This window comes from Lissotriton vulgaris, chromosome 6 (assembly GCF_964263255.1).
Source record: "Lissotriton vulgaris chromosome 6, aLisVul1.2, whole genome shotgun sequence".
Classification (NCBI taxonomy): Eukaryota; Metazoa; Chordata; class Amphibia; order Caudata; family Salamandridae; genus Lissotriton; species Lissotriton vulgaris.
In genome coordinates, this window is record NC_141694.1 from 592,313,173 (window position 1) to 592,333,129 (window position 19,957).

At 43.9% G+C, this 19,957-nt stretch overlaps 1 protein-coding gene across 1 annotated transcript in view; it reads left to right on the top strand.

Annotated features, from left to right (window-relative positions):
• LOC147707736 (uncharacterized) overlaps positions 1-9,566 on the top strand; it is a 551,277-nt gene extending 541,711 nt beyond the window's left edge. Inside the window, exon 20 of the mRNA XM_086925663.1 lies at positions 9,348-9,566. Coding sequence (XP_086781789.1) covers positions 9,348-9,566 — 219 coding nt within the window. The remainder of the gene's footprint in view (positions 1-9,347) is intronic.
• The last annotated feature ends 10,391 nt before the right edge of the window (positions 9,567-19,957 follow it).

Here is a 19,957-nt window from a genome sequence, read left to right on the forward strand (position 1 = left end):
AGGAAGCTTGTTAACCATATGGATGATCCCTTAAAGAGGCTGCGTGAAAAGTGGACTGAGGATGGTCTGATATTGGATGACGAAGATTGGGTCGAAGCAGTCTCCTCCCCAAAGGTAGTTGCTATCCAGATGAGACTCAGACTGGTTCAGTTAAAAATCCTGCATCGGATCTACATAACTGGGCCTCGTCTGGTTAAGATGGGACGGGGAGTGAGTGGTGATTGTAAGAGAGGTTGTGGTGAGCTGGGAACCTTCCTCCATGTACTGTGGCATTGCAAATTTGTTAGTGTGTATTGGTGCAAAATCCATGAGGTAATGAAAGAGGTGACGGGGATAGAGGTTCCGTTAGAGGCCCATCGGTGCATGTTGAATGTGTGGGAGCCGACTGATCTGAATGCCTCGCAGAAACAGTGGGTGACCCTGGCATGTATGGTGGCAAAGCGGAACATTGCACAACTGTGGGGAGCCACCCGAGCCCCAGACCTCTCCAAATTGTCCGAGGACCTAGATTGGTGCATGATGCGTGAAAAGAATGTATATGTAGCTAGGGGTTGTCCGGGCAAGTGGGGGAAGGTCTGGGGACTCTGGAATACATACAGGGGTGACCTTTGTGAACCGCCTGCTTCGGTATCTGCATTGGAAATGTCTGACTCCCCTTTATCCTAAATGTGATTATTTTTATTTTATTTATTTATTTATTTTTAAAACACCAGCCACTACTGGAGTACTGTCAAAGTGTCTTTGGTGATCTCCTTTCAATGAGTGCACTGTTTGGAGAAGTTCTAAACTAATCCCTCCTTTTATTTCTAATTCAACATTGCTCATTAGTATCCAGATGCCAGTGTGCTGCAAGGGTTTTCAGAGGACTGCTTATGTTTTGCCACAGATATAACCGAAAAGGCTAAAGCCCTGGAAATCATCTAGTCAGCAGAGATGAGCATTATCAGTCAGTCAGTCAAGTGCTTTTATTGGACTGGAAGCGATGCAAAGAAAAAACAATGTCAACAGACACAGATGCAAACAATTGAGTAAACAATACATCACGTCAATTTGCTAAAGTGTCCGATTGAGTAAAAGTGACATCATATGCCATTTTACTCCAATGACACCTCAGAATAGACATCACATGACCTTTGCCTCCTCAGAAAATCACAGGAGGCAGTATCTCAAAAAATTGGACCATTATGAGATCACATGAAGTAACACTACCCGAGTTTTAAAAGACAGATTTACATCTATTATAGATACTTTCCAAATATAAACATGCATACTGTTGTGATCTGTCAGGAATATGTCAGAGAACAATCACATGCCACCATGTAGACCCACAAATGCACAATTGAACCCTCAGTTGCCAAGAAATAGATGCAAAAGGCCAGACCCAGTAATAGAACAAATGTCCAGAAGAGCTTCAAATACCTAATCAGAAGCAGAAACTTGAGTGTCTGCCATCATTTCACCAGGCTCAGCCATCACCCATAAAAACACATAGCTGTAAATGTCCAGGCAAAGCTGAAATGCAGGCATAGGTCCAAATGCCCAAGTCTGACTCACAATTTCCAGGCTCACCCTCAAATCATCAGAAATAGCCTCAAAAGCCAAAGAGCAATCTCTGGAGCCCATGTACAGCTTCACCTGCAAATGAAAAGTTCTTAGTAGCAATATCCTGCTTTGTATGCCTCTCCAGATTCTCTACTACTTTACCTGACACTTCTATGATCTTAGGGTGCACCGACGGGTGGTCAATTATGCTGTTTATTGATGATTCGGGCATGCCACAACTCTCCACTGTGCACAGCACAAAATAGAGCATGAGGGGATTTTCAGTGGGGCTTCAACCTATGTTTGCATGGTCTGAGCAGACAATGGGATAGCCAATTTATAGGTAGACTCCCTGCCTCAGTGTGTGGTGGGCCCCAGAACATAAAGCAATGCAGCATCTCTCATCAGTTCTTGCCTAAGTCCTGCCTGCATCCCAATGTGGTGTGCCCAAGGTGGGCAGAAGTATTTAAGACCTCTCTCTCCACTAACCCGTAAATGGCATGGAGAACGCTGCTAAGAGGATGTACGGCATTACAACGCGGGCTTTTACACTGCGTGCCGTTACAACGCTGTTTTTACAACGCAAGTCGTTACAACGACTTGCGCTGTAAGGGCTGGATAGTGGAATAGTTTAATTTTCAATTCCAACTCCAGCCCACGTTACAGTAGGGAAGGTGTTGGAATAGAAAATTAACTATTCCCTTTCCAATAGCGCCCGCCAGCGCAAGTCGTCGTAACGACTTGCGTTGTAAAGGCAGCGTCGTAATAGCAGCGCGGTGTAATGCCTGCGTTGTTAAGGATGTTTCCCCTGCTAAGAGTGCTGCAAAAGGTTAGCGAGCATAAACTGCAGAACATATGCCTTGCTCCTAAAAAAGAACCATACCTTGATAAATCTTGAAATACTTTCATAATATCATTCAGTACAACTTCCGGAGAGGCATAATTAAGGTGATTTTGGAAAAGGGTGGAGAGCTGTATTGGGATTAGTAGGTTAAGGCTTTAGTTTGGCTTCACTGTAAAAGGTTCTGAGGTTTCTACATAGTCCTGCCTGGCAATGATCAATTAAAGTTTGAGCCTTTGTCATGAGTAGGGGACTGGGAGCGTGGAAGAGGGATGTGATCATATAGACAATGCTGATCAGGTCAGCAGACCCTGCTAGAGATGTGTTAAAGTCATCCTAACTCTGGAATTCCTTAGCTATCATGACACGTTGTCGAGTCGCAGCAAACATCTCCAAAGGCCAAATTTTTACAAGTTAATCTGAGAAAGATTCACAGTAGAGCTGTCTGCACTCTAACACGACACTAGGCAAAACATGCTCAAAGGAAGAAGTTCACCAGTGGAGTTATGCACTCTGTGAAAGCAGCTAATTTCTGTATTGAAACAAAAGGAGATCAAATTGAAGCACCATGACATGAGGAGGTCATTTTAAATCTGGCCCCATAGGTAGAGCCACAATATTGTATTCATGTACACGTTTGTCTAATTATCCTTGCAGCACACCTACAGTACAGGACCCCACACCAACCACCTGCGGAGCCCCCCAGGAGACCTCCCTCAGCCCCACGCTTTTCAACGTCTACATAGTTCTGCTTGCCCCATCGTCAGGACCTATGGACTCAACATTGTGTCATACGCAGACGACACCCAACTCATCCTCTCCTTATCCAAGGAACCCAACAACGCCAGATACAACTTTCACAAAGGAATAGAAGCCGTAGCCAAATGGATGAAGAGCAGCTGCCTACAGCTCAACACCAACAAAACAGAAGTAGTCATCATGGGCCCAAACCGCGACACCTGGAAGGACACCTGGTGGCCCCCGCCCTCAAAGCCCACCCACCCCCACGGACCACACACGCAACCTTGGAATCATCCTAACTCCGAGCTCAAAATGGACCTCCAGATCAACTCTGTTGCATCCTCCTGCTTCCAAACTCTCTGACTTCTATGTAAGACCTTCAAATGGATCCCCCTCGATCACAGAAAGACCGTCGATTCGCCCTCGTCACCAGTAGACTCGACTACGGCAACGCACTCTAAGGCCGTAATAAACAAAAACCTCACCCGCAAGCTTCAAAACATCTGTTGTAAAGGAATCTCGGACCCTAGTATAAATTTCCCGATTCATGCCCTTATATAGGTATACTTTATCATTTCCTTATATAGGCATAGAAATCATTTCCATATTTAGCCTAAACCATACAGCCCAAATACGGCATGGATACTTCCACTAAGCTCCAAGAATTAACAACGTTTTCTTGGAAAAACCCGCCTTCAGCAGCCCGGGACTTCCCCCTGCTTGAATATTAAGTTCTCCTAAAACTCCCGGCGTATTAAGTCCGAACATGCGTCAAACTCAGCACCTTCAAAGTATAAATATGCCTTGATTTGCCTAAACAAACACACAGTGGTTTGGAGCAGATCGACTATGTACTTGCCCGACGCCCTGCAGCAGCAAGTGCCGAAGGAAGCCGACTCTCCAGCAGACGCACTGCGAGACTCTGTCATTTCTCTTGCAGAGAAATCCAGCTCCAGTGTTTCCAGGCTACCTTTGCGGGTATCTGGGAAATCGAGTCCCGAGAATGAGATACAAGACCTCCTTCATTCTAGAACCAAAGGTACGGAGCTGATTAGACCTCTTAGAGAATTACTGGAATCAGATTCCTGGCAGAGAACTCCTAAAACTTAAGCTACTCCTCTTATACTTCCTCCCTCGTGCTAGACATAGATTAGGTACACCGGGGTAGGCGTATTAAGAAGCACCAGTTGAGTACTTTTAGTCATCCCTTTATCACTGTATGTATTTTATGTATTTTATACATTTTATGCACTTTATGGCTTAGAAACCATATCATGCTTTTACAGTACTACTTTATAATACTGTTCGTATTATATTCATTGTACTTCATAGTAAGCTTTTCTATTGTAGCAGTTCATTTTCAATGCTTGAGAAAGAAGACTGTTCAATAAATACCTTTTCATTGAAAACACCCGTCTCTCTATGGTGAAACTAAGCATGCACGATTGACTGTGTGAAATAGTTATCTAATATTTCCGCGACTCTAGACATTTGATTTCTTATTCTTGGGAAACAAAGTTGTCATGTTTTATGCGATTGTCAGAAACTAATCCCTTCTTGTTTACTCGAGAAAGTTTCTAGTGACCTCTGAGCTAGCTGGCACTCACAATTAAGGCTAATATAACCAGTAGAGGCCTAGTAGACCTCAGTCCTACTTCTAAACTACAGGATATATTATTCCAATGTGCAGAGCCTATTGGGAATATAGGAACTACACTACACATCCAGAACGGCGCTGCAAGACTGTTCCTCAACCTGCCAAGACACTGCCACATCTCCCAGCACCGGCGCACACTCCACTGGCTCCCCATCGAGGCTAGAATCACCTTCAAGATTCTCATCCATGCACACATGGCCTTCCACAACACTGTACCAGCATACCTGAACAGCCAACTCAAATTCGACACACCCCAAAGGACCCTACAATCCCAGCTCACCTATGCAGTGGTCCCCAGCACCAGAAAGACCAGATCGAGAGGCAGCTCCTTCTGCTTCCTCACAGCCAGAGCCAGGAACGTCCTTCTGCTCCACCTCAGACAGACAACATCGCTCTCCATATATTCACGAGAAACCTCAAGACATTGCTCTTCGACTGACCCCCTCCTTGATGGACTGGAACCTGCACCCCCCAGCGCCTTGAGACCCTTATGGGTGAGTAGTAGAGCTTAACAAACATCTGATTGATTGATTACAGTAAATCTATTTGACAGAAAGTGACTGAATTGTAATCAGTTGTATGACTATCAGTACATGTATAATCAAGTTAAACATTGCCTAAACGGAAATGTACTAATGAACCATGGCTATAATTTCGAACCTCCCTGTAGTCCACCTGAAATGTAATTGTATCTGATGTGCACATTTTTGTAAAAGTTGTATAAACCAGCTTCCAAATCATCTGAATTAAAAATTGTTTAAAGCTTGCATGTATGTATAAAGAACTCCACTCACACAAATGGTAATTTAGTTAGTTACCAATAATACACTGCTTAGTGCTAGAGAGTAAAATATTACTGGAGGTATAATGCCTCATCACATGGCTTGCCTGTGGCTCCACTGGGGCAAACCCTCCACAGCATACATTATACATGTTTCCATATTCCCCACTTCTTGGCCAGACCCACAGAGGACCACATCCTAAAACTAACTATAGAATGTGTTTTCCCATGGGTTGTTTCTTTGCAACCCTTATGTGAATGGTGGGTGTTAGACTGGCATCCTTGGCATGGTTTTCTCCTACCTTTTTTTGCCTTCAGACCTCCTGAATTCTGCAGGCCTTAGGATCCTACGCTCTTTACCACTTTACCACTGCTAACAGGTGCTAAAGTTCCTGTGCTCCTTCCCTAAAACATGGAAACATTGGCTTATACCCAATTTGCATCTTTAATTTACTTGTAAGTCCCTAGTATAGTAGTACTACCTGTGCCCTGGACCTGTAAATTAAATGCTACTACATGGCCTGCAGCACTAATTGTACTACCAACTTAAGTGGCATTCTCAACATGTCTCAAGCCAACCATTGCAAAGCCTCTGTCTGCAGTTTTAAACTGCCATTTCAACCTGTCTTAGTAAACCCTCTGCCAGGCCCAAACCTTCCTTTTTAATACATATATGACACCTATGGTAGGCATTTGACAGTCCATGGACAGGATGCAGTGTATTTAAAAAGTAAAACATGTACTTTTATGTTTTACATATCCCGGTAGTGAAAACCCCTTAACTTTTTCACTACTGCAAGGCCTACCTCTCAAATAGGGTAACATTGGAATTACCTTATTATATTTTATAAACGTAATTTTCAAATGAGAACAGGTAATGCCTTCATGTTTGGTGTCTCTGGAATTGCAATTTAAAATCCTAACGTATGCCACTGTAGAAAGTTGGCATTTTCTTGCCTCAGCCATTTACTACTTGAAGCTTGTTTTTGGGTCACATGACTGGATGTGGGTGACAGTTGGGATTTGTATATTCCTTATGGACAGCCTCACACAATGGGGAGCTTAGCTGTGACTGGAGGGGCCACTACTGACATGATGGGAGGAAGGAGCTGACCCCAGCCCCACTTACACTTGAATAGGCTGTGTCCTGCCTCCACACAAAGGGCTTATACAACTGTAGTTACTCTGAAGACAGGGTCAGGAAGGCAGGGCACATGTCTAATTCAAAGACAAGCCTCTAGAAGCTTCTCCCTACTTATATGGCACAACTATGTATAAGACTGGACCTCAGACACAAACTCTTTAGTACACTTCAGGACATGTGGATGTTCTGCCAGGAAGAATGATTTCTGTGCTACTACAAGGACTGCCACTTTCCTCTGCTGAACTGCTGCTCCGAATGTATTGCTGCCCTGCTGTGCTGAACTGCTGCCTGTTGCTCTCTTGCCTGGATGAGAACAGCTGGACCTGCATCTATTGAACCCAGAGTGACTCCAAGTACTAGTTTACTGGCCTCGTGATCTGAAGCCTCAGGGACATAACTGGCTTCCAACAACCTTTCATCTGCACCTGGACTCTGCCATCTGTGAGTCTACCTTGCCAAGTGGTGGCACCCCAGTACTGGCCACCTGGAAGTGAGCCTAAGGTGCTGTGTCAGCCTCTGCGGATCCAGAGGAACCAAAGCATCTCTTCTACTGCACAGTGCAAATCCAAGCAGAACCGATGCTTTGCTGCTGCTGTGTGGTTTGGACACATCGCAAAGATCCACATCACATCTCAACTCTTCAGAACCGCTGCATCACCCAAACTGCGTGACATATCCTTGTCGAATTCCCTCGCAGCCCTAGTTGACAGCAGCCTCGACAATGAGACTGGACTCCTCATTGCAACCTTGCAGCTGTTTGGAACTGATGCACCAGCCCGACTGCGCACTACATCCTCAATACCAGATTTCGCATTGCAAGTCCCGCCTGACAATTTTCCAGATTGCACTGACACCAGTACGCCGCCTTCACTCGATTGAGAGAACAGGTTTCACATTGCAGGCAACCCTTAATTCCGACCCGGCACTGAATTAAAGACCTCGAGGCCAGCTCACTGCCAGCCCCGAGTGCGGCTGAACATTCAGCCCCATTAGATTATTCCTGATTAGGTGCACATCTTGCGACTGGTGATACCTGCAACCCTGGAGCAACAGCATACTGTCTTGCCGACAAGGCAACACTACGGTAAATTACAGGCAATTGTTTTCAGGCACTATAGATGAAAGTCCTGATGATGATCCAACATCCCTTGATTAAGGATTGAAACGCCGTCGGCAAAGTTGTCAACCTTATACACAGTGATTTGTATATGATACTAGCTTACCCGTCACGCATTGCTGCGATCTCAGAAGAAAGGAAATTTAGGGAAACTTGTTATGATAACATTCAATTTACATTGTGTCATTTTTATTGACACTTTTTCATTTTAATATGGAAAACATTTTAAAGTGTTGTTTTAATTCTGTTTATTTATTTGAGTGCTTGTGGATACACTGTATTTTTTGTTTTTCCGTCTGGTGCGTACACGAATAAATCAGAAGGGTTTCCGACGCGTGAGCTGGCCACATACAGTTGTCCATGTGAGAAGCACAGATTCTCCAAATCTAGTCCACACACTTGCAGCGATTGTCCTTGTGCTTTGTTGATGGTCATTGCAAAAGCGAGTCGCACCGGAAACTGTAAACATTCAGTATTGGAAAGATTATGAGGGCCCTGGAGGGCCGGGGGGGCGATATTTAACAAATGTTTCTTTTTTTTTCTTTTTGCCAGAAACCTTCGCGTGAGTGTACTCAACAACTTTTAACAATTTCTTTTTTTTAATTTTTATTTTTATTATTTTTATTTTTGCCAGAAACCTTCGTGGTAGTGTACTCAACAACTTCCCAAAGTTTCATGGCGATCGGATGAATGGTGTACTAATGCATAAAGGACAAACAGACAGACATACATTCGTTTTTATATATATAGATTATGTCTAAAGGTGACCTTTTTGCAATTGTTGTTTGTTTTATTGTAATTATTTGATACAAACTACAAGCTGCCTGAGCCTTTCACCATGTTTGTTTGCTATGTGAGTTCATGGATACAGGCTTGTGTCCCACTGTAATAAATTCACATTTGTTTTATTTCATTTATTTGCATATTAAACTGCCCCTATCCGGCTGGATAACGGCTAAAATATAGTACCAATTGGGGCTTTATTGATTTCAACTATATTCTTTACTAACTCGGGGACCACTGTCTCTTATAATAAGTTAGCTCCCAAGGTCCCTGACCAATTCAAATTGGGTTCCCTTGTACTTTATATGCATCATTCAACGTGCTGGCACTCTAGTAGTAATCTGAAATGTGTGTGCTGTTCACATAATTGTTCTGCAGCAATAATCCTAACAGCGAAGCCTTGACAAACCTTCAGTTGTGTACCTATTTGATCGGCTCAGAAATATTGAGGAGTTCGCACTTGTACATTCATATGTGCAGACAAGGACTATCTTAATGTAAGATTCCAGTGACTAGCGGAAATGACGTATGCTAACTGTCGGATAACCTCTACATGCCATGATGTTCTCCTTAAAAAGTACCAATTACATGGCTTAAAAGACATGTGTACTGGCCTCTCGTGTCCCCAATATCTATTTTATTTAGGAATTGATTGAGCTCTACCACCAAACCATAGTGCTTCATTTGTCTTTGTGATCAACAAAGGTACGAAGACTGTAATAAAGTGTGTATGTTCTGCAGATTTGGCACTACACGTTCTATGACCAGCTTCGTGTTAATCCTGAAGAACATCCAATCATGCTGACTGAGGCAGCCATGGATCGAAGGAGCAAGTCGCAGATGGCTGATGTCATGTTTGAGGTTTTCCAAGTCCCCTTTGCTTTTGTAGCTGTGCAGGCATCACTGGCTCTGTATTCATCTGGAAGAACCACAGGTAGTATGATGGAGGTATTATTCTGAATTGTTTATAGGCAATTGATTGAAAGCCGCAAATCGAGTCACTCTTGCACATTAAGGGCCAGATGTATGGCCTTTTTTAGCAGAATGGAAAATCAACAAGTTTGCGAACACTAAAAAGGGTTGTAGCATGTACAAAATAGGGTTTGCAAGTCACTATTAGGAAGGGACGTGCCAAGGGCGTCCCTTCCCAATAGTGAGTCGCAATGGGATGTACAATTGTTTTGCAATCGCAGGGCCGTATGTATCAAAAACGAATTTTGCGAATCCCTAATTGCGATTTCTTGTGAATCGCAATTAGAGAATCGCAAAATGCAATGTATGAAGGATTTGCGAAACATCTTGCGAATCCTACATATTCCTTATTTGCGAATCGCAAATTGAGATTTGCAATTAAAGAATACCTTCCCATTCATTCCTATGGGCTAGCAGGCCCATAGGAATGAATGGGAAGACATTCTCAATCTGCGATTAGCAATTAGAGAATATCAAATTGAGAATGCAATTTCAAGGTTGCAAGGGTGCCAAGAGGACACCCTGTTGCACCCCTGGAATATGCATGTTTAAACATTTCGCGCACATACATGCCCTAAGGGCATGTATGTGCGACATAAGGCACTTTAAAAAAATCAAAAAGATCTTTTTTAAGAAAACTGCAAATTCCTACCAACTTGAAGTTGGTGGTCATTTACGATTCCTTAAGGCCAAATCGCACTTTTTTGTGCTTCTTACATTGCATTTAAGAAATCGCACTTTGCGATTCCTAAAATGCATTGGCAAAATAGAGAATTGCAAATGTTGGTATTCCTTATTTTGAGAGTGGGTTTTTGTGTGATACATTGCACACTGCTAAATTGTGAATTCAACATTTACGATTGCAATTTAGCTTGATACATATGACCCGCAGTTACCACCAATTTCAAATTGGTGGTAAGCCAGTCGCAAACAAGAAGGGGTCCCCAAAGGACCTCTTTCCTTATGTGTTTGGCAGCGAAAATATTTTTTAAGAGCAGGCAGTGGTTCCACGAACCACTGCCCGCCCTTAAAAACTTAAAAGAAAACTTTTCATTTTTTTCTTTTAAATGCATCCCGTTTAACTTGAAAGAAAATAGGCTGCATTTAAAAACACATAAAAAGTTGCTTTATTAAAAAAGCAAACACAAACATGGTGGCCTACTGTCTTCAGCAGACAACCATCTCTGTAATTGTAGCCCATTCCCAATAGGTCGCAAATTCCGACCTGCCTCATGAGTATTGATGGGGCAGGTCATTTGCAATCCCATTGGGAATCGCGAAATGTGTCTGAGACACATTAGAACATTCCATTTTGTTATGTTGTTATGTTAATTCATTTTGTAAGGCGCACAGCTACCCAGCAAGGGTTTCCCGCACCAGCCTGAGAGGAACAGAAGGAGAGCAGAGATTTATTGGTTGAACAGCCATGTTTTTAAACGTTTGCAAACGTTCCCGTAGACAGTTTCATTGTGGAGTGGCATGGGGAGAGAATTCCACAAGGAAGGGCCCAAACAAGCAAAAGATCACCCACCCATCTGTGATAGTCTAATTCTTGAAACCGTAATTTTGCCTGAGTAGTGGAACGAAGAAGACGAGACGGCAAGTAAGGGTGAACTAAGGCTTGCAGGAATTGAGGGGCAAATTGCTACTCGCAAAACGGAATGGTCATACACATTTGCATTCTTTGTTTTCTTCAGTGTTTGCTGTACCTGTGTATGAACCACAAACATTCAAATAACATTTTTCTCTGGTCATGCCTTCAACATAAAACATTATTTGACTATGCATATTTATTTCTTGCATTATGAGGACAAGATGTTTAGGCTGTCAGTATGAGAAATAAACTACTGATTATTAAGGCTGCCCCATTGGCATAAATTGCTTTAAAGACCTTAATAACTTCTCATTATGCTGCACACACATCTGGTTTTACATATCAAACACGCTTCTACTGATATTTTGATATAATGTGTGAAATATACCAGAACAAAATTACTTGTGCACACCTTTCCAATGAGATAATAAATCAAAGAAAGCTGTCATAGCTTGTCACTCAATCGTTCTGTGGAGGGCCCAATGTCAGTGTTAGCTGTTCTCTTTATCCTCACTTCTCCCTAAATTAATTCCTAAACGTATTACCTGTTTGCTTTCACTGAATGTTACTTGTGTTGATGCATTAGAGTGATGTGAATGAATCACCAGTGTTTGTATAGACTGGCCACCCATTGAATATTGAGTAGTGTTAGTCCTCCTCGGCCAGTTGGCACCCCGGTTTGGCACCTTCGCAGATCCCGTAGACAGACATTACTAGACTTGGCTACTTTTCCAGAGGTCAGATCTAGTCACCACATGCTCCTTGACTGTTATACCTTTCACACATAAGCATCAGACTTGCATACCTGTTCTACCTGTAGTGTACAGAAGTCCCAATAACTCATCAACAACACCAAGCCTGTTTCATTTCTCACACACATTCCTCCCATAGAATCTTGCGATGGTCATCCTTCAAACCCTATCCCTCTCAGATCTTGCTGACATACTCAAATTCATCAAAGCCACTTCTTATGAAAAAGTACCCAGACATACTAACTACTGGTCGCAATTTGTGACCAGTGTGGTATTTTGTGAACTGACCTATGTACTAATAGGTCACTTCACAAAATACCAACTTATAGTGGGTCACGATTCGGCCTACCTCATTAATTTTAATGAGGCACTTCGCAAATTACAACCCACTATGATTTTCTGGCATCACAGAGATGGTGGCCTGCTGGGTTGAGCAGTGCACCTTATATGTGATTGTTCTAAAATAAAGCTATCTATTTTTTTTAATGCAGTCTCTTTTCCTTAAAGGAAAGCAGGATGCGTGTGAAAAGAAAAGTTTATTTTTTTAGTTTGTTTAAGAGGAGGCAGTGGTCCTTTGAACCTCCTCTTAAACAAACTATTTTTATATTCACAAAGGTGCATGGGTTCTAAGGGAACCTGTTGCCTTTTGCAAATGGGTTAGCACCTCCTTTGAGATGCTTGTAGAATATCAATGTTTTGCAATCTGATTTAGTCTCAAAACATTGATACATAGCATACAGATTCAGTATTTCAAAGGTGCGCCTATAATAAGTCCCTACCAAATACCAAATTGATATTCATTTCTAATCACGTTAAGCAATTTGGAAACATTTTCCTGAATCACCAAATGCTTTTAGTACATAGGACAAGGGTTTTAGCGCTTACTGATTTACTGAATTGGATTTGGAGGGCTTGCAAATGTACATCTGGCCCATTATGTCTTACTTTCATCCTTCATCAAAGCTCTCTCTGCGGATGTTCTCTACTTTCCATTATCAATACCTCCCTCACTCAAGATATCTTCCCAGAAACTCTCAAGACAGGCCAGATCCTTCAACCCTTAAAGAAACCTACACTAGACCTTGATAACCTCGCCCACCAAGGGGTCATCACTCACTTCCGATTCAATGTGAAGATCATTGAAAAGTAGTTCAACTCCATGATCAGACTAATGATAATCGTCTCCTGCACGACTACTAGTCTGGCTATACATTGTGCTGCAGCATGGAGACCGCTGCTTTAGACATCATAGCACATGCCCTCTTACCCACAAATGAAGGAGAAACCTGTCTCCTGATACTGCAAGAGTTCTCAGCTGCCTGCAGCTCAGTAGAGCATTCCACCCTCATATGCACCCTGGAATCTTGAATGGGATTTATTGGCAATGACCTTCACTGGTTCTCCTCATAACTTTCCAACCAACACCAGCTTGTTCACCTGGACACTTCCAGGTCTCAAAAGATCTCTATCAGCTGGTGTTCCCCAGGGTTCCATACTACTTCTTGTCATCTTTCACCATAACATGGAGTCACTTGGTGCTCTGTTCACAGATAACAGCATCAAAATTCACCAATATGCCAGCGACTTGAAAGTATCCTGTGCTTCATATGTCCAAAGCTTTTAATACTTCTTGCACATCATCCAGACCTGAATGTCAAGCGCCTGCATGAAGCTCAATGCATCAGGGAGAGATTCCCAGTTATTTGCCAAGAAGAACACACAGGAAACAGTACAAACTTTCACTGAATGCTCTTGGATTCATCCTGAACATAATTTTCGCCCAGAAGAAACATTGCCGCAAAAACAAAGATGGCCCCGTAGCAGCTCTCTCTTCTAAAGAAAGTCAAATAGTTTCTTCTAGAAAGCGAATTCAGAACTGCTGTTCAAACCCTCACACTCTTGCGGTGATGGCGGTCATTTTCTGCTTCATTGACTTCCAGATTCAACCCCTTAAAGGCATCCTTCATGCCATACCACATCTGATCTAGCACCTGAAGAAATATGATCACATCACAATCATCCTGATGTAACTCCATTGCCTGTCCTTGCCGGCCTGAACCATCGTCAAATTGAGCTGCATCATTAACAAAGTCCTCTTGATCAGCATGTCTGCCTATCTTGCAGACAGGCTCACTAGCTCTGGTGGTTCTAGTCACACCCCCGAAGCCAGAACACCATCAAACTGCAGATTAAGAAGTGTAAAAAAGAAAAAACAAGACAGCAGGCCTTTACCATCTGCGCTCCAAGAACCTGGATCAACATCCCTGTATCCATCAGCACCACCCCAACGATGCTCTTTGCCAAGTAGGAAAGAGTTGTAGTGTCTCCACTTTAATCACTACATCACTGATGAATCCTGTAGAATAGGAGTAAGTGCCCAGGCATCGCTCCTCTGCTTCAATGTTGATCTCACCAGGCCCTTTTGACCAGTGTTGTTTTTCCTGTTAGCTGCTGGTTCTGCCCCAACTCGGCAACTACTTTTTCTTTGTTTGTGCCATCTGTTCTATCTGCCTCCTGTCTCTGTTTAACTGCTCCCTTTGTTCCTCTTAATTGCATGTTTTTGCGTCTTTTGCACCTCTTACTGCTTCATTTTGCATCTTGGACTATTCTGTCAGTATTTGCACCCTGACTTGCTCCGCTGATTACACTTTTCTGTCTTTCTGCTCCTCATGGACTTTTTCTGCCCGCCAGCCTTTCCCACTCTTGCTCCTCCCACTCTCCAAGGCCCTATTCAATGGAGGCTGTAGCTCTCCAAAGACAAGTCTTTCTGAGCCCGTCTAAGCCTGGGCCACCACCAGGACCAGGAACTCTGGACCAAACATCTCCTGCAGCTACACTGACGAAGTCTTCACCTGCTCAACACCGGATGCCACCACACACGCTGCTGTTGAGCCGCACCTCAGTACATGGTGGGTGCCATTGCCTGCTTTCAAAGTCACTTAACATGCCTCCACACACAGCTCCCACTGCCCACACGCACATTGCACCTCTCACCACGTTAGAACTCAAGATAAGCACTCACACATCACGACAGACCAACTCTGAACAATAGCCCTCACTCGCATGCATGCTCCTGAACATGCTCACTCGGCAAGCACTCAATAGAGATTTGGGACCTTATCGACTCCAATACACCAGACCTCTTCTTTCTCACCAAGATCCAGCTCAACCCTGCATCAGCCCCAGACAATCAGCCATACCTACTGGAAACAAAATCATCCATCAGGACCAACTCCATAAACCAGAAGAACTCGCCATCATCCACAAAGATATCATCAAGTGTACCTCTTACACTGATCCTAGAAGCCAGTTTTAAGGAACACATGCACTTAAGCTTTAGACAGACAGTAAAACCACTATCAAAGGCACCATTGCTTGCCGGACCTCAGGACCTCACATCCACCTCAATAACCTCCTCATCATCCTCACCACATCCCTCACCATGGATACCAGAGACTTCATAATGCTAAGCGATCTCAACTTTCATCTCAACTACCCCACAGACCCCAACTCCACGGACTTGCTCAAACGTTTACAGAACATTGGCCTCACCCAGCTCGTGCAAGGCCTAACCACATCTCCAGACACACCTTGGACCCATCTTCTCCACCAGCAACAATTTTAGCATCAGCCACATCACTCTACTCACATGGAGGGACCACTTCATCATCCATTTCCACATAGCTGGGCCACCAACCACCTCTACAAAGTCTAGCAAGACCACAAGCTGCTGCTGGGAGAAAGTTAAAGAAACAGAATGGCTCAATGCCCTCCAACTAAAGTACCCAGATCCTACTAACAACCTCATAAACAACACATATATGTTCAACAACTGTATCACCACCTGTGCCAATGTATTTGATTTATTCCATTTGTTAGGTGCACAAATCATCCTGAGGGGATCTCTAGGCGCCTTTGCAGCAGGGGTTAGCTGTAGATGGAGAGCTTACTGAGTGAAAAACCATGTTTCCAGAGGTTTTTTGAAAGTGGTAAAGACAGAGTGACAGAGCATGCTTGAATAGATAAAGGTAACTGATTCAAGTGATGGGGGGCCAGAAATTAGAAGGATCGGCTTCCAAACCTGGTTGTTCGAATGCGTTTGGGGCATAGAAGTAATAGATCACTCAATTTAAGCTGACGAGCTGGAATGTATGGCTGCAATTTATGCCTAAGGTAGAGTGGACTATTTCCAGGCAGGGTCTTGTAAACCAAGCACAGCTTGGGCGTGCTTTTTGATAGGGAGCCAATGAAGGGAGCGGAGAGAGAGCTCCAACGGGGAACGGGGGGAAGATTCAGGACCAAGCGAGCAGCAGAGTTCTGCAGCACCTGAAACCTGGCTAGGAGGCTTTCATTGATACCCACCAGAAGGGCATTGCCATAGTCTAGGCAGCTTATTATCAGTGCCTCTAGCAAAGGTTTCCTGGCATGGATAGGGGTCCATTGAAAGATCTTTTTAAGGGATTGCATAAGACCAAAACAGGGTCCAGTGACCGTTTTGACATGCTCACTCATAGTGAGATTGTCGTCAATCAGCATTCCTAGGTTCTTTGCATATTTATTGGGAATGGGTGGAGGGCCCCGCTCCAATGGCCACCAGTCGACTGACCAGCCTGTGTGTGCCTTCCAGCACAGAAGAATCTCTGTTTTGGTCATGTTAATTTGTAGACAGTTTTTGAACATCCATGTGGCTACTGTTAATAAGCGTTTCTTAAATTTAGATTTGGTCAGTGTTGGATCATGGTCCATGGTGATAACCAGTTATGTGTCATCCACTTAGGAGATGGTTTCAAATCCACATGATCCTATAAGTCTTGCCAGAGGGGCCACATCCACATTGCATAGAGTGGGGCTTAGAATTGAGCCTTGTGGAATCCCCTTATTAAGGGTTGTGGATGCCAATGGAAGAACGCCCAGATAGACCTAGTTAGTATGCTCTGACAAGAAGTCCTTCAGCCACTCAAGGGCTTTACCTCTGATACCAAGCTCCCTAAGTCTTTGTACTAAGATATGATGTGAGATTGTATCATATGCGGCTGAAAGATCCAGAAGTACCAGCATGGCCGAGGATCCTTGGTCTAGTGCTAGTTTAATTGTGTCTTTCACTTCCACTAGAGCAGCCTCGGTGCTGTGTGAGGCACAAAAACCTGGCTGCGAGGGATCCAGCAGATGATTAGATTCAAGGTATGATACTAGCTGGGCGTTTACTGAAGACTCTAGAATTTTGGAGACGAAAGGAAGCAGAGAGATAGGTCTGTAATTGGCCATGTTCTGCGGATCTGCTGTGGCTTTTTTTAGAAGAGGCTTAATACACGCTGTCTTCCATTTACAAGGAATTGTAGCCTGCTGTAGGGAAAGGTTGCATAGGTCTGTAATCGGGGTGCACAGAATGGGGAACAGGGTAGCAACCACATGGGGGGGCCAGATCTTCCAGGGACCCAGATTTTATGGATGCCTGAGTTAGGTCCTCTGTCTACTAAAGGATTCCAGCGTGCAAGACTGTAGAGCCCCTTGTGGTTCCTGGCTTATAGGGGCTGATTTATTTGTAAGCAAGCTGTAAATACTATTGATTTTATGTTCAAAGTAGGCTGCGAGATTGTCGCAATGAGATTGTGACACCAGTATCGTATGATTGCCACTGTTTGGGTTCGTGAGTTCTTCATGAATTTTAAAAAGCTCCATTGATGAGTTTTTTGCGGATATAATTCTTTCCACTGTATGAGTTCTTCTGGCTGAATTACAGTAATTTGGATATGTCCTCAGGGTAGCTTTATAGACAAGTTTGCCCTTATTGTTTTTAGATTTCCTCCATTTGCATTCTAGTCTTCTTACTGTGGCTTTCTCCTTCATTAGAGATTCAGAGTACCAGGGAGCGGTAGTATTTTCTCCTTGTGGTTTAGTTTTTTTTGGCGTGGCAATGGAGTCTAAGGCTTTTATGAGTGAATCTGTGAAGGCAGTCAGAGCCAGATGAATATCTTTGGGTCCGGTAATAGTAGGAGGGATAAAGACCGGGAAAAAGGCAGAGGGCACTACCTTCCTCCAATGTCTTGTGAGTTTGTTTTTTTGACTGTAGGTTTCCTATGGGTCTTAATATCTATGTGGAAGTCAATGGAGAAGTGGTCGGTCCATATCTGCTCGGCTGGAGTGTCTACTGCTAAGTTAATGACATCAGTAAAAATTAGATTTAATGTATGCCCTCCCATCTGGGTAGGGCCTGACACCAACTGATGGAGACTGAGGGACTTCATATCCGCTAGTAGCCGCATAGTGTCAGTATCAGTTTAGTTATCTATGTGATAGTTGAAGTCTCCTTGAAGCAGGAATTTTTCTAACGTTAAGATATGAGGTAAATATTTGTTCCATTAGCCTAGTGCTGAAGTCTTTTTTCCCTTCCAGAGGGCGATAGACAAGGGCTCCCTTCCAGGTTATATCGGTTGGGGCTTTCAGTTGAAAGATTATCATTTCCACCGTAGGAGTGGAGAATGAGTCCAAGGTGTTTATTCTTAGAGGGGTTCTTGTCGTTGTGGCTACACCTCTGCCCTTTTTAGATCAAGCATTCAAGACCTCTTGTATATACTTTAGTGTATACTTATATGTGTATGTACTTTGAGGGCACTGGAGATCAGCCCTAGGGCTAGTCTTCTTCGGCTTAGGGACTTTTTTTCTGTCCAACTGCCTCTATTCTTAATAGTAAACAACCAACAGAGATCAGTAAAATACCAGTCTTTCTGAGCCCGTCTAAGCATGGACCACGCCCAGCACCAGGAACTCTGGGCCAAACATCTCCTGCAGCTACACTGCCGAAGTCTCCACCTGCTGAAACCCCGGATGCCGCCATACACGTTGCTGTTGAGCCTCACATCAGTACTTGGTGGGTGCCTTTGCCTGCTCTCAAAGTCACTTAACACGCCTCCACACACCGCTCCCACTGCCCAGACGCACATCGCACCTCTCACCACGTTAGAACTCAAGACAAGCACTCACACATTTCCACAGACCAACTCTGAACAATAACGCTCACTCGCATGCATGCTCCTGAACATGCTCACTTGGCAAGCACTAACAGAGATTTGGGGCCTTATTGACTCCAATACACCAGACCTTTTCTTTCTCACCAAGACCTAGCTCAATCCCGCATCAGCACCGCAACCGCTCTGACTTCCACAAAAAAATCACCAAGATCTAAAGCAACTTTAAATCCCAGCCCACCCATTCTCGACCTTCCCAGCCCACTACCCTCATCAACCAAAGCCTACCAAAAGATAGCATGGAATCCTCTATCCATCGAGGACACTGCAGCAATAATGATGGCAGTCCACTTAGGGGCACCCACAGACCCCGACCCCCACTATATCTACAACCTTGGAAGAGCTGAGATCAGTGCTGTGCTCCCTTCCAACATCAGCCCTTCTCTCATGACAGCACCATCCCAGATAGCTGGAAACAAACCCAAAGTTGTCGCCCTCCTTAAAAAACCCTCACCACGAAGTACTCATTAACTACAGAAGCATCTCCCTGCTCCTATTCCCATCCAAAGTCATCAAGAAGACCATCAACATTTAACTCTCTGACCACCTAGAAAGCCCCAAACTACTGGACGACTCAGGATTCCAAAACCACCACAGCCTTCACCGCTGTGGCAGATGACATACTATTCATCCTCAACTGTGGACAGACTGCCGCCCTCATCCTCATCGACCTCTCAGCTGCTTTCAACACCGTTTTCTACTACACACTCAGCACCAGACTATACACAGCAGGAATCCAAGGGCCAGCACACAAAGGTATAGCTTCCTTCCTCAATGAATCAGACTCCTGCCATTAACATCATAACCCAAGGACCTCATCCCCGGAATCAGTCCCACACTTTTCAACATTTACATGACACCTCTGGCTAACATCATCAGATCCCATGGAATCAACAATCTCCTATGCTGAATACACCCTGCTAGTTTTTTCCCTCTCAGACGACACCATCACCACCAAGACAAACTTCAAACTGCATGACCAGCATGGCCAATTGGAAGAAAGAAAAC